At 48.8% G+C, this 26,036-nt stretch overlaps 5 protein-coding genes across 6 annotated transcripts in view; all 5 read left to right on the forward strand.

Annotated features, from left to right (window-relative positions):
- The window catches only part of TSPEAR (thrombospondin type laminin G domain and EAR repeats), a 131,660-nt gene that overhangs the window by 63,880 nt on the left and 41,744 nt on the right, over window positions 1-26,036 (forward strand). Inside the window, exon 2 of the mRNA XM_070407070.1 lies at window positions 32-246. Coding sequence (XP_070263171.1) covers window positions 148-246 — 99 coding nt within the window. The 5' untranslated portion in view covers window positions 32-147. The remainder of the gene's footprint in view (window positions 1-31; window positions 247-26,036) is intronic.
- LOC139004221 (keratin-associated protein 10-3-like) lies at window positions 7,285-8,067 on the forward strand. 2 transcript variants are annotated; one of them, XM_070407075.1, is made up of 3 exons: window positions 7,285-7,314; window positions 7,363-7,416; window positions 7,492-8,067. In XM_070407075.1, the coding sequence occupies exons 1-3, from the start codon at window positions 7,285-7,287 to the stop codon at window positions 8,065-8,067; spliced, it is 660 nt and encodes a 219-aa protein (XP_070263176.1). The 2 variants fall into 2 exon arrangements, with proteins under 2 accessions (XP_070263176.1, XP_070263175.1); XM_070407074.1 differs by having other exon boundaries at window positions 7,285-8,067.
- Window positions 13,908-14,597, forward strand: LOC139004224 (keratin-associated protein 10-12-like). Its single transcript, XM_070407077.1, has 2 exons — window positions 13,908-14,059; window positions 14,150-14,597. Exons 1-2 carry the CDS (start codon window positions 13,908-13,910, stop codon window positions 14,595-14,597), a joined length of 600 nt encoding a protein of 199 aa, XP_070263178.1.
- Window positions 20,219-20,908, forward strand: LOC139004225 (keratin-associated protein 10-8-like). Its single transcript, XM_070407079.1, has 2 exons — window positions 20,219-20,444; window positions 20,535-20,908. The coding sequence occupies exons 1-2, from the start codon at window positions 20,219-20,221 to the stop codon at window positions 20,906-20,908; spliced, it is 600 nt and encodes a 199-aa protein (XP_070263180.1).
- LOC139004226 (keratin-associated protein 10-12-like) lies at window positions 24,397-25,086 on the forward strand. Its single transcript, XM_070407080.1, has 2 exons — window positions 24,397-24,548; window positions 24,639-25,086. The coding sequence occupies exons 1-2, from the start codon at window positions 24,397-24,399 to the stop codon at window positions 25,084-25,086; spliced, it is 600 nt and encodes a 199-aa protein (XP_070263181.1).

Genomic DNA, 26,036 nt, shown 5'->3' on the forward strand with positions numbered 1-26,036 from the left:
GCATAACCCGCCTGTGATTTCCTTGACACAGATCTGCGCCCCCTGGACATCCTGGCAGAGGCGGTCCCTCCAAATGGCGCTGAGAGCGGCATCAGCGTGACACGGGTTCAAGGAGCGCTGGGACTCCAGCTCTCCAGCCCCCACGCCATGAGCTTCCCTGCTTCGAGGATTTTCGTCAGATGTGACCTCTTCCCTGAAGAATTTTCCATCGTTGTAACCTTGAAAGCTCCCCCTCTCCCCCCTAAGGTCAGTGACGCTTCTCATCTGCGTGTTAAGACAGTGGATGTCCTCAGTGCAGCGTGCGAAGGGCACGGCTGACTCAGGGGCAGGAGGCACTGATCAAGGTCTCCCAGGCCGTTGGGGTCAGCGTGCCGGCCTTGGTGGGTAGCGAGGTCCCCGTCGCCTGGAGTGGGCAGGCAGAGCCGGTGCGGCCTTTTGCTCAGGGTTTGTTCTAGCAGTTCTTGCCGTTATGATTTTCCTGGTGTGCTAACCTGTCCAAGGCTGGGCTGGAAATACTGCTTAGAGTTTTGAGTTTGACATCATCTAACAGGAAAAGTAAACTGTAAACTAACAAAACTTACCCTTTTGGGGACTGACAACGTGTGCCTTGCGGTCCATCCACCCCACACCCAGCTAGCACCGCCTCCTCCCTGCTGGGCTGGGAGCCCGGAGAGGGATGCAGCACCTCCCGCCGCTGTTCCCTGTGGGTTCCAAGGCACCACGCTTCCTAGGCGTGTGACAAGCCCTGTGTGTTGACAAACCCAAGTCCTTGCTTTTCCATCATCGTGATCCTCCTTGTGGGTTTTGTCTGCGGACTGTGATTCTGTCTGATCTTTCCCGGGACTTCTGCTCACTAACCTCTCTCCTTTCGCTCCATCGAATCGGCTGTCAAACCCAACTGCTGAGTTTCCTATCGCAGCCATTGTGTTTTCAGTCCTGTCATTTCGATTTTCTTCTTTTTTTATATGAATTCCCGTCCCAGGATAAAGTCTCTGTCTTGTCAGCTACTTTCTTCAATGTGACTCCACTATTTGGAAGCAAGTATTCCTCTCTGCGGAGGACTCCAACTGTGGCTCCCCGAGGACTGGCTCTGCTTCGTCTTCTCATTTCTTGCCGTGCTCAGTCCTTTTTAACAGCCTGATTGAGACACGATAAACATACCACACATTTCACCATTTACAGTCACAATTCAGTGATGTGTAGTACATTGAACTGGCAGGACCAACCCTCATCACTGTGGATTTGGACATGTTCATCACCCCCAAAACAAGCTCCGCAAAATTTAGCTCTGACCTGCCCCCCGACAACCAATTTACTTTCTGTACCCATAGGTTTGCCTGGTCTAGACATTTTATATAAATGGAATCACATAATATAGAGCTTCTTCCATGGAGTATGTGCTCAATGCCGTACATACTGTAGCACATGTCAGTGCATCATTCTTTTTTATGACCAAATCATATTCATCAGTACAGATACACGACTATTTGTTTATCCACTCATTAGTTGACAGGCACTTATGTTCTTTCTACCTGTTGGCTGTTGTGAGTAATGCTGCTATGAACATTCAGGTACATGGTTTTGTATGGACAAACATTTTTATTTTGGAGCTTACATACCTGGGAGTGGGATTGCTGGCTCATGGTGACTCTATGATTCACTTGGAGGAACAGGCGGATTGTTTCCTGAGGTAGCTGAGCCATCTTACACTCCCACCAGCAGTGATTGGGGGTTGCAATTTCTCCACATCCTCGTCAACACTTGTTATTATCTGACTTTTGTATCCTAGCCGTCCTCATGAGCCTGAGACTGTATTGCATTGAGGCTTTGATTTGCATTTCCCTGATGAATAACGATGTTGCGTGTTTTTCATGTGTGAATTTGTGTATCTGTTTTTGGAGAAATGTCTTTTCAAATCCTTCACCCAGTTGTTGTTGTTTTTTTTAATCCTCATCCAATGATATGTTTTTATTGATTTTGAAAGAGAGAGAGAAAGGAGAGGCATCAATGTGAGAGAGTAACGTCGATTGGTTGCCTCCTGTACTGTGGGTTCCAAGACAACGCACTTCCTAGGCGTGTGACAAACCCTTTCTGTTTACAAGTCCAAGTCCTTGCTCTTCCATAAGTGTGACTGGGGATTGAACCTGCAACCTAGGTATGTGCTCCAACTGGGAATCAAGCCCACAACCTTCTGGTGAAAGGGACGATGCTCCAACCAACTGAGCCACCTGGCAAGGGCCCTTTGCCCAGTTTTTAATTGCATTATTTTAGTTATTTTCCTTTTTTATTAGTGAGTTATATGAATTTATATATTCTAGACAAAGTCACCTATCACATATGATTAGCACATATTTTCTCCTGTTCTGTTGGTTGTCTTCTCACTTTCTTGGTGGTGCCCTTTGAAGCACAAAACCACCTTTTAATTTTGGTAGAGTCAGATTTATCTTAGTTTTCCTTTCTTGCTTATATTTTTAGTGTCATATCTAAAATCTAGCACCAAATCTGAGGTCATGAAAATTTACCCCAATGCTTTCTTTTAAGAGTTTTATAGCTTTACCTCTTATATTTAGGTCTTTGGCCAATTTGAGTTAATTTTTTGTGTGTGGTATAAGGTAGGGGTCCAATTTCACTCTTTTTGCCTATGGATTTCCAGTTGTCCCAACCCCATTTGTTGAAGAGACTATTCTTTTCCCATTGAATGGTTTTGGCACCTTGTTGAAGTCAGTCAGCCATACATGTATGGGTTTATTTCTGGACTCTCGATTTTATTTAATTGACAAATCAATATTGTCTGTCCTTATGCCAGCACCACACTGTCTTGATTTCTGTAGCTTTGTAGTAAATTTTGAAATTGGGAAGTGTGAGTCTTCCAAATTTGTTCTTTTTCAAGATTGTTTTGGGTATTCACTCCTTGTAACTCCATATGAATTGTAAAATCAACTTGTCAGCCTTTACTAAGAAGTCGGCTTGGGTTCTGAGAAGGACTGCACAGATATGCAGATAGATCGGGAAGTGTTGCCTTCTTAGCAATATTGTCTTCTGATCCATGAACATGGGATGTTTCTCACTGATTTAGAACTTCTTTGACATAAAAACAACGCTTTGCAGTTCTCAGAATATTAATTTTGCAGTTCTTTTGTTCCTGAGTACTTGTTCGTCTCATCTAGTTTGTATCATTTATTGGTAAGTCATCAAATTGGGTCCAAGTTCTCCCCTCTCTCCTCAACCTGCTCCAATTCCTGCACCTTGTCAGTCCTGTGACAGGACATGCCCATCTGGTTGATAAACTTTCCTTCCTTACACCATATACTTATTCACATTTTCTTTCCTGATCCTAGTGCAATGTGGCGGGAGCTGAGGAGCAGGGCACATGCACAGCCCCCCAGGACTCCTGACATAACCTCCTGTGACCTTTCATGGGAAAAGAGAACCAGAAAAAGCCAGGAGTCCAAGTGTGGCATGACCATGGAGCAGTCACCCTGTGCTTGCCTGGCACCTCCACATGCACGCATGTCAATCATAAGGCCTCTGGGGGCCTAGTGCTGCTGGAACCCACTCCCACACCTGCCCTTTCCTCCTTGGCACCCCATGGCCCTCCCTCCTGGTGTGGGGTCCTGGGGGTGGTGAACACAGTGTTTCCTTCACTGTCAGCTGCTGCTTATCAAAGGCACACTAGGCTGTCCCTGTGGGCACCACCGGAAGTCCCTCAGGAGAAACCCCCATGAGAGCGTGGTTGATGCACACTCAGGAAGCCATCCCTCATACACCTCAGCTCCACCCAGGCTACTCTTGGCCATTGACCAAGCACAGCAGGGGACCTGCAGGGCACACGTCTCCTCTCACAGGCCTCTTTGCTCCAGGAACCCCCACCTGTTGGAGGCCTTCTCAGAGCTATGTTGTGGTCTGAGGTGCTGCTCACCCGTCCTTCTGTTCTCCGCATCCGCTCAAAGGAGGCAGCTGAGTCTTGGCCTACTTGGCTCCCTTCACCTGCTTGGCTCCTCCCACCTGCTCAGCTCCTCCTTACTCTCTCATGGACATGCCTGCAATAAATCCCTGGCAGAGCTATCCTGTTGGCATCTGCTCCGTAGAGAACCCACACTGACAAGTGAACCATTGCTCTTATAAAGAGAGGGCCAGGCCAGTGTGGCTCAGGGGTTGAGCGTCGATCTATGAACCAGGAGGTCATGGTTCAATTCCCGGTCAGGGCACATGACAGGGTTGCAGGGTTGCGGGCTTCATCCCGAGTGGGGGGTGTGCAGGAGGCAGCCAATCTATGATTCTTTCTCATTATTGATGTTTCTATCTCTCTTCCTTTCCCATCCTCTCTGAAATCAATAAAAAAAATATATTTTAAAAAAAAGAAAAGAAAGAGAGGGAGGGAGAAAGAAAACATGACCAGTTTAGCTATGACCCAATAGTAGATCAATATTCTTGTACATGATAAGTGAAAAATTCACACCAACTTCTTGTTGCCTGTAAATTACCTCAATCTGTTCTAAGAAGATTCTGGCAAAAATTTCTCCTCCATTTGCATGTAGCTCAGTTTAAAAACGTAACGTCTTGCCCAGTTGGCGTGGCTCAGTGGTTGAGTATCGACCTATGAACCAGGAAGTCACGGTTCAATTCTGCCTTTTATTTCTCTGTCTTGCCCGATTGCTGTGGCTAGAACTTCCAGGACAATGTTGAATGGAAGTGGTGATAGTGGGCGTCCTTGTCTTGCTCCTGATCTTAGAGGAAAGGCTTTCAGCTTTCCACCACTGCGTGTGATATTAGCTGTGGGTTTGTCATGTATGGCCTTTTTTATGCTGGGATATGTTCCTTTTACTCCCACTCTGTTGAGAGTTTTTATCATAAAAGGGTGTTGAATTGTGTCAAATGCTTTTTCTGCATCTATTGAGATGATCATATGGTTTTTATCCTTTATTTTTGAATGGGATATATTGCAGTAATTGATTTATGGGTGTTGAGCCATTCTTGCATCCCTGGGATGAATCCCACTTGGTCATAGCATATAATTCTTTTAATGTATTGTTGTATCTCACTGGCTAATATTTTGTTGAGAATAGAATAACCATTCTTTTTAAGTGCATGAAAAACAGGGACCAATATAGACCACATTTACTAAGATAGACCACATTGTAGGCTGTAAAACATGTCTCAACAAATGTAAAAGAATTTAAATTACACAGTGCATGGTCTCTCATCACAATGTAATTAAATTAGAACCTCAATATTAAAAAGATTATGTGAAGCCCCCAAATATTCAAAAATAAGACCGACTTGTAAAGAGCATGTAGATCAAAGAAGAATGAAAGGGAAAATTAGAAAATATTTGAACTATATAGAAATTAAACACATGTCAAAATGTGTGGCATGCTGCTAAAGCAATACTAAGGGGGGAATTTAGAGTACTGAATGTCCTTTTCAGAAAACAAGGAAGTTCAGTCCTAGCCAGTTTGGCTCTGTGGTTAGAGTGTCAGATCGTGGACTGAAGGGTCACAGGTTTGATTCTGGTCAAGGGTACTCACCTCGGTCGCAGGCTTCTCCGGGCCCCAGGAGGGGTGCTTGCAGGAGACAACAAATTGATGTTTCTCTCTCACATCGATGTTTCTCTCTGTGTGTCTTTCCCCATCCTTACACTCTCTCTAAAAATCAATGGGGCAAAAATATCCTCAGGAGAGGATTAACAAAACAAAACAAAAATAAAACTACTTAAAATAATTAAAATAATAATAATAATAATAAAGAAAACAAAAAAGTTCTTAAATAAATGACCTTACCTTCTACTTTAAGAAGCTAGGATGCAAATAAAGCTCAGAGCAGAACGACAATGCCAAAGATCAGTGAGGAAAGCAATGAAATGGGAAAAAAGACATGGGGTCGGGGGTTGAGGGGGAAGCGGGATACCCAATGCTGTTTCCTTGAAAAGATCAAAAACATTGATAAATCTTTATCCATACTGACCAGCAAAACAAAGAGAGAAGACACTAGTCCCCAATATCATGTGACATCATTAGAGATCCTACAGACACTGAAAGTATAATAAGGACATTATGAACAACTTTATGTCCACAAATTTGACAACCTAAATAAAATGGACAAATTCCTTGACAGAAACAAACTGCCAAACCCACTCAAGAAGAAATATATAACCAGAGTAGCTCTATATCTATTGAGCGTCATCCTCAATAGAAAGGACCAAATCAGTGACATCCCAGCAGCTTGCTTGGATTGCAAGGGAATTATGCCGTCTGAGAAAGTCCCTCTGGAGAAGTGACACAGTGTATGACTCCATTTATATGCGTTCTCGGCATAGCTGAGAGTAGAGATGGAGAAGTGATAGGTGGTTGTCAGGGATTAGGGGTGAGAGCACGGGTGAGTGTGGTCTAAAGGGGTGGATGTGGGAGCCTTTCAGTGATGGTACAACACTGTGTCTGATAGTGGGGGTGATTATATGATCTTCAAATGTGAAAATACTGCATAGAAACACACACACACACACACACACACACACACACAGTGCATGTGAAGCTGATGAAATCTGTATAAAACCGGTGGATTTTCAATCTCCTGGTTGTGATTTGTGCTAAGGTTAGGTAGGATGCTATCAGAGGGAAAGAGGGTAAGGGTGAAGCTAGGGCCCCTCTCCCCCAGTGCACACCAGACAGACGTGCAAGCAGGGCTGAGAAAGATGCTGTCATGGCTCCCTTCCGAATTCCCAGGACTGCCTGTCAGCCCGGGGACCACTCCAGCCCAACGTCCACACCACCCCACTCCTCACCTACGTGTGGGTGTGAAACAGCAAACCAAGCAGAACCTGGCCCAGTCAGGGTCCAGAGGAGACCGGCCATCCCCGAGGTCCTCTCCAGGAGCACGAGGAGCAGGCCTCTAACAATCTGCGGGACCCAACACAACCACAAGCAGCCCTACCGACGACCACCTCCACCATCTGCCTAAGAGAATGGCGGCCATACATTGCCCCAACCCATCAGGACCTGCAGGAGGAACCGTTTGACCAAGCAGGGCGCTAGTGCCAGCTTCCCCAAGGGCCAAACAGGGGTCAGGCTCCCATCATGGTCCCCACGGGCATCTGACTCACCTAATGAGGCTTCCGGGCCCTGGACTGACGCAACAAGGAAAGGGGGAATGTGAGCCTATTGTAGGGACAACAAAGGCCAGGGACCAGATATAAAAGCGCTGGAGACCTAGGACAATTTACACACACTCATACGCACGCACATACCCGGTCAGTCCTCCCAGCTCACCACCAGCCTCTGCCCCACCATGGCCGCATCCACCCTGTCCGTCTGCTCCATCAACCGGAGCTATGGCAGCCGGGCCTGCCTTCCTGGGTCCTATGACTCTTGCACAGACTCCTCCTGGCAGGTAGACGACTGTCCAGAGAGCTGCTGTGAGCCCTCCGGCTGCGCCCCCACCTGCTGTCTCTCCAGCTGCTGCCAGTCTTCCTGCTGCACCCCCAGCTGCGGTGTCCCCAGCTGCTGCCAGTCCACTTGTTGCACCCCGACCACCTGCCTGACCCTTGTCTGTGCCCCAGTGAGCTGTGTGTCCAGCCCCTGCTGCCAGGTGACCTGTGGGTCCAGCCCCTGCCAGTCAACCTGCACCAGCACCTGCACACCCTCGTGCTGCCAGCCCTCCTGCTGCACCTCCTCCCCCTGCCAGCAGGCCTGCTGTGTGCCCGCCTGCTGCACGCCCGCCTGCTGCACCCCTATCTGCTGCACACCCGTCTGCTGTAAGCCAGTCTGTTGTAGGCCTGTCTGTTGCAAACCTGTCTGCTGCACACCCATCTGCTGCAAGCCTGTCTGTTCTGGGGCCACCCCCTGCCCAGCCTCTTCGAGCTGCTGCAGACCCTCCTCCTGCGTGTCCCTCATCTGCCGCCCCGTGTGCAGGCCTGCCTGCTGCGTGCCCGCCTCCTCCTGCTGTGGCCCTGCCTCCTCCTGCCAGCCCAGCTGCTGCCGCCCATCCTCCTGCATGTCCCTGCTCTGCCGCCCCGTGTGCTCCCGCCCGGCCTGCTGTGTCCCCACCTCGGCCCAGACATCCTGTTGCTGAGCAGGCATGTCCCCCAAGACCAGCCGAACTCGGGTCTCACCCCGTGACTGTGGTCCTCCCAGCCACCCTCAGTCTGGTCCTGAGCAGTGTCAGGTGCTGCCCCCACTCAGGACGGGGAACCTCAGTCTCCATTAACCTGACCTGACCTCTGCCCTCAGGACCCCTGGACCTCACTGCTCCCTTGGCTTCTGCCTCCTACACGATGCCTCCACGTGCCCAGGGCCACCTGTCCTTCCCTCCTAGTTTCTCTGTTGAGTCACTTGACCTCTACTCTCAGCTGGTCAGACCTCCTCGGGCACCCGATAAACTCACCTCAGCACCTGATCGCTTCCTTCTTCTGATTTCATGGGGGAGGGGTGGGACATGTGGTTTTCACCAGACATTGTCTTCTTCAGCCACGGATATTTCTAGAAATGTGTGGCTCAGAGATCCCAAAGGGCAGTGGCCTAACTCCTCCTGGTGGGGTGCCAGGGCCCGAGGTCAGTGCCTGCTGGGCCTGTGCCTGGACTTCCTCAGGCTGGTCTCCTGCAGAAAGTCATGGTCTAGGAGAGTCAGGCCCAGGGGCCATTCACCCACTGTCCCATCTGAAACGCCTGGGTCTCCTTGCAGCACAGACTGTGGGCCTGGGGCCTCCCCTGTGGTCCACCCACAGGTCTGCACTGTGAGCAGAGACCTGATGGAGGGAAACAGGGAGGGGCTGCTCCAACCCTGATAGAGTCAGAGGGACTGGATGACCTTCCCACCAGGGCCACACCAAACAATTAGCAAATTGTGGAGCCATGGTATTCAGATGCTGGACTTGAAGGTCACAGAACAGGGACCCCTGAGGGAGGGGAACAAAGACAGTGAGTCTCACAGTTGCCCCAACTCATCGCCATGAGAGCATGTCCAGGCTCTTGTGCAAAAATGGAAAATACAAGCACTCCATGCACCCCTGAGTCAGAAGTGGCCTTGGGCGTTGAGGGAGCCTCAGACAGCTAGTGTTTATGGCCTGAATGCCTGAGAGCGAAGACCTGCCCTGAGTAACTCTTTGTCCTCAGAGGGTCTCCCTCAAGTGTCAGCTAAGTAATGGTCAGCAACCCCATGTGAGTCTGGGATTGGGGAAACCCACAAAATTATAGGGCTCATCCCAGACACCAAACATGCCCACAGCAGCACCTATTCCCACCTGCCAGGTGGAACATGGTCCTGATTAAGAACATCGGGGAGACCACTCAGGGGGCATTGCCTCCGTTGTGGGTAATATGAGCCCCAGTGGTTCAGTCCTACCTGACAAAGCTGATAGCAAACTCTAAAGAAAGAGCCACTCCCAAGAATTTTTAGGATTTTCTGCATTTAATATGATAGCATCTGTGAACACAGATTATTTTGCTTTTTTCTGATTTAGATGCCGTGTATTTCTTTCACTGTCTACCTGCTTTCCCAGAGTTTCCAGTCCTATGGAGAATGGAGGTGGCACAAGTGGGCATCCTTATCTTATTTCTGATCTTAGAGGAAAAGCTTTCAGTCTTTCAAAATTGAGTGTGGCCAGAACCGGTTTGGCTCAGTGGATAGAGCGTCGGCCTGCGGACTGAAAGGTCCCAGGTTCGATTCTGGTCAAGGGCATGTACCCGGGTTGCGGGCACATCCCCAGTGGGAGGTGTGCAGGAGGCAGCTGATCGATGTTTCTCTCTCATCGATGTTTCTAACTCTCTATCTCTCTCCCTTCCTCTCTGTGAAAAATCAATAAAATATATTTAAAAAAAAAAATTGAGTGTGATGTTTGCTGTAGGTTATTCATACATATTCATCTATACATTCATATATACTTATATATATGCAGTTTCCTTCCACTTCTAGTTTGTTGAGTATTTTTATCATGAAAGTGTGTTGAATTTTGTCAAATGTGGAGGGGTTTTTTTTTTGCATCAGTTGAGACGGTCATAGATTTTCCTCCTCAGTCTATCAATGTTGTATATTACACTGATCAACTATCATATGTAGAACCATCCTTGCATTTCAGCAATAGATCTCTCTTGGGTGAGTGTATAAATCTCTTAATCTGCTGCTAAATTTCATTTGTTAGTATTTTTTGAGTGTTTTTACATCAATGTTCATAAGGGATATTGACCTGTAGCTTTCTTTTCTTGTAGTGTCTTTGTCTGGTTCTGGTATCAGAGTAATACTGGCCTTATAGGATGAGTTAGGGAGAGTTCCCTCTGAAGGTTACAGTGACCTCGGGATGAACAAAAAATCCTTTACTTGATATAAGGCATCTATGAAACTCTCACAGCCAACACCACACTCCATTGTAAAGACAACACTTTTCCTTGAAACTAGGAACAAGACACAGATGTCCCCTCCCACCACACTATTCAGCCTCATACTGAGGGTCTGAGCCAGAACAAGACAAGAGAAAGAAGTAAAGGGCATGCATATTGGAAATGCAGAAATGAAATGGTCTCTATTCACAGAGGACATGATTGTCCACATAGAACACCCCCAGGAATCTGCAAAAGGTCTCCTGGAAATATAAGAGTTTGGCAAGTTTGAAGAATGCAAACTTAAAATAATAAAAATTAATTGTAGTTCTATACAGAGGTGGGGAAAAGGAGATTTACAGTTATGAGTACATGAAACAGAGCTTATTCTTATGTTGTTGTTTGTTTTTGAATAATTATATTATTGATTTGTATTCTTTGCCTCCTTATTATTGCTATTATTTTGGGGGGGTTTTTTTGGTTCTTTTTGTTTGTTTGTTTGTTTGTTTTTAATTAAATCTTTATTGTTCAGATTATTACATTGGTTCCTTTTTTTCCCACCAGAACTCCCCTCCACCCAGTTCCCACCCCACCCTCCACCCTCACTCCCCACCCACTGTCCTCATCCATAGGTGCACAATTATTGTCCAATCTCTTCCCGCACCCCCCACATCCTTTCCCGCCCCCCAAGAATAGTCAGTCCATTCCCTTTCTATGTTCCTGATTCTATTACAATCACCAGTTCATACTGTTCATCAGATTATTAATTCACTTGATTTTTAGATTCACTTGTTGATTGATGTATAATTGTTGTTCATAATTTGTATCTTTACCTTTTTCTTCTTCTGCCTCTTCTTAGAGGATACCTTTCAGCATTTCATATAATACTGGTTTGGTGGTGATGAACTCCTTTAGCTTTTTCTTATCTGTGAAGCTCTTTATCTGACCTTCACTTCTGAATGATAGCTTTGCTGGATAAAGTAGTCTTGGTTGTAGGTTCTTGGTATTCATCACTTTGAATATTTCTTGCCACTCCCTTCTGGCCTGCAAACTTTCTGTTGAGAAATCAGCTGACATTCGTATGGGTACTCCCTTGTAGGTAACTGATTTTCTTTCTCTTGCTGCTTTTAGGATTCTCTCTTTGTCTTTTGCTCTTGGCATTTTAATTATGATGTGTCCTCTTTGGATTCCTTTTGTTTGGGGTTCTATGTGCTTCCTGGACTTGGAAGTCTATTTCTTTCACCAGGTAGGGGAAGTTTTCTGTCATTATTTCTTCAAATAGGTTTTCAATATCTTGCTCTCTCTCTTCTTCTGGCACCCCTATAATTCGGATGTTGGTACGCTTGAAGCTGTCCCAGAGGCTCCTTACACTATCTTCGTATTTTTGGATTCTTTTTTCATTTTGCTTTTCCGGTTGGGTGTTTTTGCTTCTTCGTATTTCAAATCTTTGACTTGATTCTTGCGATCCTCTGGTCTGCTGTTGGGTGTCTGTATAATATTCTTTATTTCAGTCAGTGTATGCTTAATTTCTAGTTGGTTGTTTATCACAACATCAAGGGTCTCACTAGATTTCTTGAAGATCTCACTACATTTATCGGCGATCTCACCAGTCTTTTCGAGGGCCTTACTAAATTTATCGGCGGCTTCTAGACAGTTCTTTAAAGACCTTAAAAGTGTGGTTTTGAACTCTATATCCTGCAGTTTGCTTTCCTCCATTTCTGTCATTTGTGTCCTGTTTCTTTGTCTCGGCATTTTTTTATGCTTCGCTGTGTCGATAGGGTGCCTTTCTGTGCTAAGTGTCCCAATTACCTGAGGTAGACACTCTTGGTGCACCCCCTTGTGGGCTTTGTGCACAGTCTTGTTGTAATTAAGCCTTGATTGTTGTAGTTATCACTGGGAGGAATTGACCTCCAGGCCAATTGGCTGTGAGAATCAGCTGTGTCTGCAGTGGGAGAACTTCTGTGCTGGAGACACCCCTCTGGGGCAAGACTTGCTTCAATGGGGCTTTGGTGCTCACTGAGTCTGCCCCCTGAGTGTGTCCTTTATGTTTCCACGGAGCTGCAAACTGGATGGTCCCACTCTGACCTCTGGGCTTCCTGGCTCCTGGATATCTAGGGAGGTGCTAATCTAGCCTTTGCCTGAGGCTATCCAGCAAAAGCCTCCCTGCAGGGCTTGGGCGGGGCGGGTCCCAGGGGATCAACAGGGCTTGCCTAGCAGTTATGGCTGCTTCAGTCTTGCCCTCAGAGGCTCTGCTTCTCAGTGTCCGGGTAATCCCTGCAAGCCCCTCGGAGAGAAAGCTGCCCTAGGGTTCTGACAGATGCCAGACACTCCCCCTTCTCCCGTATGAGTCTGGGTCCCTAGAGACTCGCCCGGAACTGGAGCTCAGAGCCTGAGATTCCCTCCAGATTGAAAACGACAACTGTGCCCTCAGCCTCCAGCCCGCTCCGCATGCACTCCGCACCTTAGTATTTTACTTCCGCACTGCGCTTCCTCTGAGTCTCGCTATGCTTTTCTCTTTCCTTCTAGTTGTAGAATTTCCAATCAGCCAGCCTTCCTTTGGTTCTGGGTGATGCCCGTTCCGTCTTTTAGTTGTATTTTTGAAGTGGTTGGTTGAGGCAGCAAACTCCGGTGTTTACCTATGCCGCCATATTGGGTGTCCCCTATTTTGTATCCTTTCCTATGATTTATATTGTAGCTAATGATGACTGGTAATTTAACCTACTTTTGCCACGTCCATATAATATTAATAAAGAATAGGATTTCTAACTTTTTGTTTAAAACTATGACTTACCACAAAATAAAAAATGAAAACTAGCAAAAATCTAATATAATGGAAACTATAAAAACACTGATGAAATGAACCGAAGAAGACATGAATTAATGGAGAATTAGAGCATCTTCATGGGTGGAGAAATTGTGATGTCAGTTCCCTTCACACTGATCTGTACATTCAAGGCAATCCCAACAAAAACAGTAGCAGAATTATTTTTTGTTGTCAATAAGCTGAATGTAAAAGTAGTTGGAGGGAAAAGGAGCTCAAATAGCCAACCCTATTGTCATTCTTGCTGCTGGAGACCCTCGTCCGTCTACCTTCCCCTTTACTGCGTTCCTCTGTGGCTGGTGCCCCTCCTCAGCAGCCTGTGTGTGGGGATGTCCAGCAGCGATGAGCAGCAGAACCCCATTTTCAGCCCCTGCTGCCCAGCCTCTGACTCTGGGATTCAAACCATCCCTTGCAACGTCAGGGAGAACAGCTGGCAGTGGAGCACAGAAGGGCGGGTGGGCCTGCCAGCGCTCCCCCACTCCAGATGTTTCCAGGGCTGTTTGCTTGGGGAACACACACAGGGCAGGGGGCCAACCCCCTCTTCAACAAAACAGAATTTTCACAAGCAGCAGACTCTTTCCTGGAAATAAACCTGAGGAAATACGGGCGCCCAGGACTCAGCTCAAAATATCAACAAGGAAAGGAGGCGTGGGGAGCCTCCTGCTTAGAAAACAAACACCCAGGAGGGTATAAAAGCCAACAGCCCTGGGCATCTTACACACTCACACTCACTCACACACTCACACACTCACACCCTCCTCCAGCCCCACTGCCCCACCATGGCCGCTTCCAACCTGTCCGTCTGCTCCAATGGCCTGAGCTATGGCAGCCGGGCCTGCCTGCCTGGGTCCTGTGACTCTTGCATGGACTCCTCCTGGCAGGTGGACGACTGTCCAGAGAGCTGCTGTGAGCCCTCCTGCTGTGCCCCCAGCTGCTGCCAACCTTCCTGCTGCACCTCCAGCTGCTGTGTCCCCAGCTGCTGCCAGCCTTCCTGCTGCACCCCCAGCTGTTGTACCCTGACCCCCTGCCTGACCCTTGTCTGTGCCCCAGTGAGCTGTGTGTCCAGCCCCTGCTGCCAGGTGACCTGTGAGTCCAGCCCCTGCCAGTCAACCTGCACCAGCTCCTGCACACCCTCGTGCTGCCAGCCCTCCTGCTGCACCTCCTCCCCCTGCCAGCAGGCCTGCTGTGTGCCCGCCTGCTGCACGCCCGCCTGCTGCACACCTGTCTGCTGCACACCCGTCTGCTGTAAGCCAGTCTGTTGTAGGCCTGTCTGTTGCAAACCTGTCTGCTGCACACCCATCTGCTGCAAGCCTGTCTGTTTTGGGGTCACCCCCTGCCCAGCCTCTTCGAGCTGCTGCAGACCCTCCTCCTGCGTGTCCCTCATCTGCCGCCCCGTGTGCAGGCCTGCCTGCTGCGTGCCCGCCTCCTCCTGCTGTGGCCCTGCCTCCTCCTGCCAGCCCGGCTGTTGATGCCCGCCCATCCTCCTGCATGTCCCTGCTCTGCCGCCCCGTGTGCTCCCGCCCGGCCTGCTGTGTCCCCACCTCGGCCCAGAAGTCGTGTTGCTGAGCAAACATGTCCCCCAGGACCAGCCAAACTCGGGTCTCACCCTGTGACTGTGGTCCTCCCAGCCGCCCCTCAGTCTGGTTCTGAGCAGAGTCAGGTGCTGCCCCCACTCAGGACGGGGAACCTCAGTCTCCACTCACCTGACCTGACCTCTGCCCTCAGGACCCCTGGACCTCACTGCTCCCTGGGCTTCTGCCTCCTACACGATGCCTCCATGTGCCCAGGGCCACCTGTCCTTCCCTCCTAGTTTCTCTGTTGAGTCACTTGACCTCTACTCTCAGCTGGTCAGACCTCCTCGGGCACCCAATAAACTCACCTCAGCACCTGATCGCTTCCTTCTTCTGATTTCATGGGGGAGGGGTGGGACATGTGGTTTTCACCAGACATTGTCTTCTTCAGCCACGGATATTTCTAGAAATGTGTGGCTGAGAGATCCCTAAGGGCAGTGGCCTAACTTCTCCTGGTGGGGTGCCAGGGCCGGAGGTCAGTGCCTGCTGGGCCTGTGCCTGGACTTCCTCAGGCTGGTCTCCTGCAGAAAGTCATGGTCTAAGACAGGGGTCCTCAAACTACGGCCCGCGGGCCACATGCAAATACAAATATTGTATTTGTTCCCGTTTTGTTTTTTTACTTCAAAATGAGATATGTGCAGTGTGCATAGGAATTTGTTCATAGTTTTCTTTTAAACTATAGTTGGCCCTCTAACGGTCTGAGGGACAGTGAACTGGCCCCCTGTTTAAAAAGTTTGAGGACCCCTGGTCTAAGGAGTGTCAGGTCCAGGGGCCATTCACCCACTGTCCCATCTGAAACGCCTGGGGCTCCTTGCAGCACAGACTGTGGGCCTGGGGCCTCCCCTTGGTCCGCCCACAGGGCTGCACTGTGAGCAGAGACCTGATGGAGGGAAGCAGGGAGGGGCTGCTCCAAGCCTGATAGAGTCAGAGGGACTGGATGACCTTCCCACCAGGGCCACACCAAACAATTAGCAAATTGTGGAGCCATGTATTCAGATGCTGGACTTGAAGGTCACAGAACAGGGACCCCTGATGGAGGGGAACTAAGACAGTGAGACTCATAGTTGCCCCAACTACCCCCATGAGAGAATGTCCAGGCTCTTGTGCAAAAATGGAAAACTCAAGCACTCCATGCACCCCTGAGTCAGAAGTGGCCTTGGGCGTTGAGGGAGCCTCAGACAGCTAGTGTTTATGGCCTGAATGCCAGAGAGCAAAGACCTGCGCTGAGTAACTCTTGGTCCTCAGAGGGTCTCCCTCAAGTGTCAGCTAAGTAATGGTCAGCAACCCCATGTGAGACTGGGATTGGGGAAACCCACAAAACTAGAGGGCTCATCCCAGACACCAAACATGCCCACAGCAGCGCCTATTCCCACCTGCCAGGTGGAACATGGTCCTGATTCAGAACATCGGGGAGACCACCCAGGAGGCATTGCCTCCGTTGTGGGTAAAATGAGCCCCACTGGTTCAGTCCTACCTGACAAAGCTGATAGCAAACTCTAAAGAAAGAGCCATTCCCAAGAATTTTTAGGATTTTCTACATTTAATATGATAGCATCTGTGAACACAGATTATTTTGCTTTTTTCTGATTTAGATGCCGTTTATTTCTTTCACTGTCGATCTGCTTTCCCAGAGTTTCCAGTCCTATGGAGAATGGAGGTGACACAAGTGGGCATCCTTATCTTGTTTCTGATCTTAGAGGAAAAGCTTTCAGTCTTCCAAAATTGAGTGTGATGTTTGCTGTAGGTTATTCATACATATTCATCTATATATTCATATATACTTATATATATGCTGTTTCCTTCCACTTCTAGTTTGTTGAGTATTTTTATCATGAAAGTGTGTTGAATTTTGTCAAATGTGGAGGGGTTCTTTTGCATCAGTTGAGACAGTCATAGATTTTCCTCCTCATTCTATCAATGTTGTATATTACACTGATCAACTATCATATGTAGAACCATCCTTGCATTTCAGCAATAGATCTCTCTTGGGTGAGTGTATAAATCTCTTAATCTGCTGCTAAATTTGATTTGGTAGTAATTTTTTGAGTCTTTTTACATCCATGTTCATAGGGGCTATTGACCTGTAGCTTTCTTTTCTTGTAGTGTCTTTGTCTGGCTCTGGTATCAGAGTAATACTGGCCTTATAGGATGAGTTAGGGAGAGTTCCCTCTGAAGGTTACAGTGACCTCGGGATGAACAAAAAATCCTTTACTTGATATAAGGCATCTATGAAACTCTCACAGCCAACACCACACTCCATTGTAAAGACAACACTTTTCCTTGAAACTAGGAACAAGACACAGATGTCCCCTCCCACCACACTATTCAGCCTCATACTGAGGGTCTGAGCCAGAACAAGACAAGAGAAAGAAGTAAAGGGCATGCATATTGGAAATGCAGAAATGAAATGGTCTCTATTCACAGAGGACATGATTGTCCACATAGAACACCCCCAGGAATCTATAAAAGGTCTCCTGGAAATATAAGAGTTTGGCAAGGTTGAAGAATGCAAACTTAAAATAGTAAAAATTAATTGTAGTTCTATACGGAGGTGGGCAAAAGGAGATTTACAGTTATGAGTACATGAAACAGAGCTTGTTCTTATGTTGTTGTTTGTTTTTGAATAATTTTATTATTGATTTGTATTCTTTGCCCTCCTTGTTATTGTTATTATTTTGTATCCTTACCTATGATTTATATTTTAGCTAATGATGACTGGTAATTTAACCTACTTTTGCCACCTCCATATAATATTAATAAAGAATTGGATTTCAAACTTTTTGTTTAAAAGTAGGACTTACAACAAAATAAAAAATGAAAAATAGCATAAATCTAATATGATGAAAACTATAAAAACACTAATGAAATGAACCGTATAAGACATGAATAAGAGGGAGAGACCAAGATGGCGGCATAGGTAAACACCGGAGATTGCTGCTGCAAACAACCACTTCAAAAATACAACTAAAAGACCGAACAGACATCACCCAGAACCACAGGAAGGCTGGCTGAGGAGAGACTCTTCAACTAGAAGGAAAGACAACAGCATACCGAGGCTCAGAGGAGGCGCAGTGTGGAAAATATAAAGGTGCTGAGGTGCGCGCTCAAAGCAGGCTGGTGGCTGAGGGCGCGGTTGTCGTTTTCAATCAGGAGGGAGTCTCATACTCTGAGCTCCAGATCCGCGCGAGTCTCTAGGGACTCAGACTCAAACGGGAGAAGCGGGATTGTCTGGCATCAGTAGGAACGTGAGGGCAGCTTTCTTTCCGAGGTTTGCAGCGGCTGCTGGGGTTCTGAGAAGCAGAGCCTCTGGGAACGGGACTGAGAGCAGCCATAACTGCTCCCTCTGCCTGCCCTGTTGATCCCGCCCCGGCCAAGCCCTGCGCAGAGCCATTTGCCGGATAGCCTCAGGCAAAGGCTGGATTAGCACCTCTCCAGAGGAGAGAAGTTTTCCCGTGGCAGACACAGCTGATTCTCACAATTGCAGACACAGCTGATTCTCACAGCCAGTCGGCCTGGTGGTCAAAACCCTCTAGTATTAACTACAACAATAAGGCTTAACTAGAACAAGACTGCGCACAAAGACCACAAGGGAGTGCACCAAGAAAGCATAAAAAATGCGGAGACAAAAAAACATGACAGAAATGGAGGACATAGAGCTAAAAAATGCAATTTTGAGGGCTTGCAATAATGTGCAAGAAGCTGCCAATAAACTTGATAAGAGCCTCACGAAATCTAATGAGACCTTCGATGCTATGATAAAGAACCAACTAGAAATTAAGCATACACGGACTGAAATAAAGAATATTATACAGACTCCCAACAGCAGACCAGAGGAGGGCAAGAATCAAGTCAAAGATTTGAAATGCGAAGAAGCAAAAAACACCCAACCAGAAAAGCAAAATGAAAAAAGAATCCGAAAATACGAAGATAGTGTAAGGAGCCTCTGGGACAGCTTCAAGCGTACAAACATCCGAATTATAGGGGTGCCAGAAGATGAGAGACAGCAAGATATTGAAAACCTATTTGAAGAAATAATGGCAGAAAACTTCCCCCACCTGGTGAAAGAAATGGACTTACAGGTCCAAGAAGCGCAGAGAACCCCAAACAAAAGGAATCCAAAGAGGACCACACCAAGACACATCATCATTAAAATGCCAAGAGCAAAAGACAAAGAGAGAATCTTAAAAGCAGCAAGAGAAAGAGACTCAATTACCTACAAGGGAATACCCATACGACTGTCAGCTGATTTCTCAACAGAAAGTTTGCAGGCCAGAAGGGAGTGGCAAGAAATATTCAAAGTGATGAATACCAAGAACCTATAACCAAGATTACTTTATCCAGCAAAGCTATCATTCAGAAGTGAAGGTCAGATAAAGAGCTTCACAGATAAGGAAAAGCTAAAGGAGTTCATCACCACCAAACCAGTATTATACAAAATGCTGAACGGTATCCTTTAAGAAAAGGAAGAAGAAAAAGGTAAAGATACAAATTGTGAAAAACAAACATGCATCTATCAGCAAGTGAATCTAAGAATCAAGTGAATAAATAATCTGATGTACAGAATGAACTGGTGATTATAATGAATTAGGGACATAGAAGGGAATGGACTGACTATTCTTGGGGGGGGAAGGGGAATGGGAGATGCGGGAAGAGACTGGACAAAAATCGTGCACCTATGGATGAGGACAGTGGGTGGGGAGTGAGGGCGGAAGGTGGGGCGGGAACTGGGAGGAGGAGAGTTATGGGGGGGAAAAAAAGAGGAACAAATGTAATCTGAACAATAAAGATTTAATAAAAAATAAATAAAAAAAATAAAAAAAGACGTGAATAAATGGAGAATTAGAGCATCTTCACGGTGGAGACATTGTGATGTCAGTTACCTACGCATTGATCTGTACATTCAAGGCAATCCCACTAAAAACAGCAGCAGAATTATTTTTTGTTTTCAAAGGAGCTCAAATAGCCAACCCTATTGTCATTCTTGCTGCTGGAGACCCTCGTCTGTCTACCTTTCCCTTTACTGCGTTCCTCTGTGGCCGGTGCCCCCTCCTCAGCCGCCTGTGTGTGGGGATGTCCAGCAGCGATGAGCAGCAGAGCCCCATTTTCAACCCCTGCTGCCCAGCCTCTGACTCTGGGATTCAAACCATCCCTTGCAACGTCAGGGAGAACAGCTGGCAGTGGAGCACGGCAGGGCAGGGGGGGGCTGCCAGCGCTCCCCCACTCCAGATGTTTCCAGGGCTGTTTGCTTAGGAAACACAAACAGGGCAGGGGCCAACCCCCTCTTCAACAAAACAGACTTTTCACACGCAGCAGACTCTTTCCTGGAAATAAACCAGAGGAAATACGGGTGCCCAGGACTCAGCTCAAAATATCAACAAGGAAAGGAGGCGTGGGGAGCCTCCTGCTTAGAAAACAAACACCAGGAGGGTATAAAAGCCAACAGCCCTGGGCATCTTACACACTCACACTCACTCACACACTCACACACACACACCCTCCTCCAGCCCCACAGCCCCACCATGGCCGCTTCCAACCTGTCCGTCTGCTCCAATGGCCTGAGCTATGGCAGCCGGGCCTGCCTGCCTGGGTCCTGTGACTCTTGCATGGACTCCTCCTGGCAGGTGGACGACTGTCCAGAGAGCTGCTGTGAGCCTTCCTGCTGTGTCCCCAGCTGCTGCCAACCTTCCTGCTGCACCTCAGGCTGCTGTGTCCCCAGCTTCTGCCAACCTTCCTGCTGCACCTCCAGCTGCTGTGTCCCCAGCTGCTGCCAGCCTTCCTGCTGCACCCCCAGCTGTTGTACCCTGACCCCCTGCCTGACCCTTGTCTGTGCCCCAGTGAGTTGTGTGTCCAGCCCCTGCCAGTCAACCTGCACCAGCTCCTGCACGCCTTCATGCTGCCAGCCCTCCTGCTGCACCTCCTCCCCCTGCCAGCAGGCCTGCTATGTGCCCGCCTGCTGCACACCTGTCTGCTGCACACCCGTCTGCTGTAAGCCAGTCTGTTGTAGGCCTGTCTGTTGCAAACCTGTCTGCTGCACACCCATCTGCTGCAAGCCTGTCTGTTCTGGTGCCACCCCCTGCCCAGCCCCTTTGAGCTGCTGCAGACCCTCCACCTGCGTGTCCCTCATCTGCCGCCCCGTGTGCAGGCCTGCCTGCTGCGTGCCCACCTCCTCCTGCTGTGGCCCTGCCTCCTCCTGCCAGCCCAGCTGTTGATGCCCACCCATCCTGCATGTCCCTGCTCTGCCGCCCGTGTGCTCTCGCCCGGCCTGCTGCGTCCCCACCTCGGCCCAGACACCCTGCTGCTGAGCAAACATGTCCCCCAGGACCAGCCTGGCTGAGTTTTCACCCCATGACTGTGGTCCTCCCAGCCGCCCCTCAGTCTGGTCCTGAGCTGTGTCAGGTGGCTGCCCCCACTCAGGACGGGGAACCTCAGTCTCCACTCACCTGACCTGACCTCTGCCCTCAGGACCCCTGGACCTCACTGCTCCCTGGGCTTCTGCCTCCTACACGATGCCTCCATGTGCCCAGGGCCACCTGTCCTTCCCTCCTAGTTTCTCTGTTGAGTCACTTGACCTCTACTCTCAGCTGGTCAGACCTCCTCGGGCACCCAATAAACTCACCTCAGCACCTGATCGCTTCCTTCTTCTGATTTCATGGGGGAGGGGTGGGACATGTGGTTTTCACCAGACATTGTCTTCTTCAGCCACAGATATTTCTAGAAATGAGTGGCTCAGAGATCCCAAAGGGCAGTGGCCTAACTTCTCCTGGTGGGGTGCCAGGGCCCGAGGTCAGTGCCTGCTGGACCTGTGCCTGGACTTCCTCAGGCTGGTCTCCTGCAAAAAGTCATGGTCTAGGAGAGTCAGGCCCAGGGCCATTCACCCACTGTCCCATCTGAAACGCCTGGGGCTCCTTGCAGCACAGACTGTGGGCCTGGGGCCTCCCCTTGGTCCGCCCACAGGGCTGCACTGTGAGCAGAGACCTGATGGAGGGAAGCAGGGAGGGGCTGCTCCAAGCCTGATAGAGTCAGAGGGACTGGATGACCTTCCCACCAGGGCCACACCAAACAATTAGCAAATTGTGGAGCCATGGTATTTAGATGCTGGACTTGAAGGTCACAGAACAGGGACCCCTGAGGGAGGGGAACAAAGACAGTGAGTCTCACAGTTGCCCCAACTCATCGCCATGAGAGCATGTCCAGGCGCTTGTGCAAAAATGGAAAACCCAAGCACTCCATGCACCCCTGAGTCAGAAGTGGTTTGGGCGTAGAGGGAGCCTCAGGGCAGCTAGTGTTTATGGCCTGAATGCCTGAGAGCGAAGACCTGCCCTGAGTAACTTTTTGTCCTCAAAGGGTCTCCCTCAACTGTCAGCTAAGTAATGGTCAGCAACCCCATGTGAGTCTGGGATTCGGGAAACCCACAAAACTAGAGGGCTCATCCCAGACACCAAACATGCCCACAGCAGCGCCTATTCCCTCCTGCCAGGTGAACATGGCCCTGATTCAGAACATCGGGGAGACCACTCAGGAGGCATTGCCTCCGTTGTGGGTAAAATGAGCCCCAGTGGTTCAGTCCTACCTGACAAAGCTGATAGCAAACTCTAAAGAAAGAGCCACTCCCAAGAATTTTTAGGATTTTCTGCATTTAATATGAGAGCATCTGTGAACACAGATTATTTTGCTTTTTTCTGATTTAGATGCCGTGTATTTCTTTCACTGTCTATCTGCTTTCCCAGAGTTTCCAGTCCTATGGAGAATGGAGGTGGCACAAGTGGGCATCCTTATCTTGTTTCTGATCTTAGAGGAAGAGCTTTCAGTCTTTCAAAATTGAGTGTGATGTTTGCTGTAGGTTATTCATACATATTCATCTATATATTCATATATACTTATATATATGCTGTTTCCTTCCATTTCTAGTTTGTTGAGTATTTTTATCATGAAAGTATGTTGAATTTTGTCAAATGTGGAGGGATTTTGCATCAGTTGAGAAGGTCATAGATTTTCCTCCTCAGTCTATCAATGTTGTATATTACACTGATCAACTATCATATGTAGAACCATCCTTGCATTTCAGCAATAGATCTCTCTTGGGTGAGTGTATAAATCTCTTAATCTGCTGCTAAATTTCATTTGTTAGTATTTTTTGAGTGTTTTTACATCAATGTTCATAAGGGATATTGACCTGTAGCTTTCTTTTCTTGTAGTGTCTTTGTCTGGCTCTGGTATCAGAGTAATACTGGCCTTATAGGATGAGTTAGGGAGAGTTCCCTCTGAAGGTTACAGTGACCTCGGGATGAACAAAAAATCCTTTACTTGATATAAGGCATCTATGAAACTCTCACAGCCAACACCACACTCCATTGTAAAGACAACACTTTTCCTTGAGACTAGGAACAAGACACAGATGTCCCCTCCCACCACACTATTCAGCCTCATACTGAGGGTCTGAGCCAGAACAAGACAAGAGAAAGAAGTAAAGGGCATGCATATTGGAAATGCAGAAATGAAATGGTCTCTATTCACAGAGGACATGATTGTCCACATAGAACACCCCCAGGAATCTGCAAAAGGTCTCCTGGAAATATAAGAGTTTGGCAAGGTTGAAGAATGCAAACTTAAAATAATAAAAATTAATTGTAGTTCTATACGGAGGTGGGCAAAAGGAGATTTACAGTTATGAGTACATGAAACAGAGCTTATTCTTATGTTGTTTGTTTTTGAATAATTTTATTATTGATTTGTATTCTTTGCCTCCTTATTATTGCTATTATTTTGTATCCTTAGCTATGATTTATATTTTAGCTAATGATGACTGGTAATTTAACCTACTTTTGCCACGTCCATATAATATTAATAAAGAATTGGATTTCAAACGTTTTGTTTAAAACTATGACTTACAACAAAATAAAAGATGAAAACTAGCATAAATGTAACATAATGAAAACTATAAAAACACTGATGAAATGAACCGAAGAAGACATGAATTAATGGAGAATTAGAGCATCTTCACGGAGGAGACATTGTGATGTCAGTTACCTTCACACTGATCTGTACATTCAAGCCAATCCCAACAAAAACAGCAGCAGAATTATTTTTTGTTGTCAATAAGCTGAATGTAAAAGTATTTGGAGGGAAAAGGAGCTCAAATAGCCAACCCTATTGTCATTCTTGCTGCTGGAGACCCTCGTCCGACTACCTTCCCCTTTACTGCGTTCCTCTGTGGCTGGTGCCCCTCCTCAGCCGCCAGTGAGTGGGGATGTCCAGCAGCGATGAGCAGCAGAGCCCCATTTTCAGCCCCTGCTGCCCAGTCTCTGACTCTGGGATTCAAACCATCCCTTGCAACGTCAGGGAGAACAGCTGGCAGTGGAGCACAGAAGGGCGGGTGGGCCTGCCAGCGCTCCCCCACTCCAGATGTTTCCAGGGGTGTTTGCTTAGGAAACACACACAGGGCAGGGGGCCAACCCCCTCTTCAACAAAACAGACTTTTCACACGCAGCAGACTCTTTCCTGGAAATAAACCAGAGGAAATACGGGCACCCAGGACTCAGCTCAAAATATCAACAAGGAAAGGAGGCGTGGGGAGCCTCCAGCTTGGAAAACAAACACCCAGGAGGGTATAAAAGCCAGCAGCCCTGGGCATCTTACATACTCACACTCACTCACACACTCACACACTCACACCCTCCTCCAGCCCCACTGCCCCACCATGGCCGCTTCCAACCTGTCCATCTGCTCCAATGGCCTGAGCTATGGCAGCCGGGCCTGCCTGCCCGGGTCCTGTGACTCTTGCATGGACTCCTCCTGGCAGGTGGACGACTGTCCAGAGAGCTGCTGTGAGCCCTCCTGCTGTGTCCCCAGCTGCTGCCAACCTTCCTGCTGCACCTCCAGCTGCTGTGTCCCCAGCTGCTGCCAGCCTTCCTGCTGCACCCCCAGCTGTTGTACCCTGACCCCCTGCCTGACCCTTGTCTGTGCCCCAGTGAGCTGTGTGTCCAGCCCCTGCTGCCAGGTGACCTGTGGGTCCAGCCCCTGCCAGTCAACCTGCACCAGCACCTGCACACCCTCGTGCTGCCAGCCCTCCTGCTGCACCTCCTCCCCCTGCCAGCAGGCCTGCTGTGTGCCCGCCTGCTGCACGCCCGCCTGCTGCACACCTGTCTGCTGCACACCCGTCTGCTGTAAGCCAGTCTGTTGTAGGCCTGTCTGTTGCAAACCTGTCTGCTGCACACCCATCTGCTGCAAGCCTGTCTGTTCTGGGGTCACCCCCTGCCCAGCCTCTTCGAGCTGCTGCAGACCCTCCTCCTGCGTGTCCCTCATCTGCCGCCCCGTGTGCAGGCCTGCCTGCTGCGTGCCCGCCTCCTCCTGCTGTGGCCCTGCCTCCTCCTGCCAGCCCAGCTGTTGATGCCCACCCATCCTCCTGCATGTCCCTGCTCTGCCGCCCCGTGTGCTCTCGCCCGGCCTGCTGCGTCCCCACCTCGGCCCAGACATCCTGCTGCTGAGCAAACATGTCCCCCAGGACCAGCCTGGCTGAGTTTTCACCCTGTGACTGTGGTCCTCCCAGCCACCCTCAGTCTGGTCCTGAGCAGTGTCAGGTGGCTGCCCCCACTCAGGACGGGGAACCTCAGTCTCCACTCACCTGACCTGACCTCTGCCCTCAGGACCCCTGGACCTCACTGCTCCCTGGGCTTCTGCCTCCTACACGATGCCTCCACCTGCCCAGGGCCACCTATCCTTCCCTCCTAGTTTCTCTGTTGAGTCACTTGACCTCTACTCTCAGCTGGTCAGATCTCCTCGGGCACCCAATAAACTCACCTCAGCACCTGATCGCTTCCTTCATCTGATTTCATGGGGGAGGGGTGGGACATGTGGTTTTCACCAGACATTGTCTTCTTCAGCCACAGATATTTCTAGAAATGAGTGGCTCAGAGATCCCAAAGGGCAGTGGCCTAACTCCTCCTGGTGGGGTGCCAGGGCCGGAGGTCAGTGCCTGCTGGGCCTGTGCCTGGACTTCCTCAGGCTGGTCTCCTGCAGAAAGTCATGGTCTAGGAGTGTCAGGCCCAGGGACCATTCACCCACTGTCCCATCTGAAATGCCTGGGGCTCCTTGCAGCACAGACCGTGGGCCTGGGGCCTCCCCTGTGGTCCACCCACAGGTCTGCACTGTGAGCAGAGACCTGATGGAGGGAAGCAGGGAGGGGCTGCTCCAACCCTGATAGAGTCAGAGGGACTGGATGACCTTCCCACCAGGGCCACACCAAACAATTAGCAAATCGTGGAGCCATGTATTCAGATGCTGGACTTGAAGGTCACAGAACAGGGACCCCTGAGAGGGGAACTGACAGAGTGAGCCTCA

Source organism: Myotis yumanensis, unplaced genomic scaffold (genome assembly GCF_028538775.1).
Source record: "Myotis yumanensis isolate MYYU_CA2020_CCGP unplaced genomic scaffold, mMyoYum1.0.hap1 SCAF_2, whole genome shotgun sequence".
In the NCBI taxonomy this organism is placed as follows: domain Eukaryota; kingdom Metazoa; phylum Chordata; class Mammalia; order Chiroptera; family Vespertilionidae; genus Myotis; species Myotis yumanensis.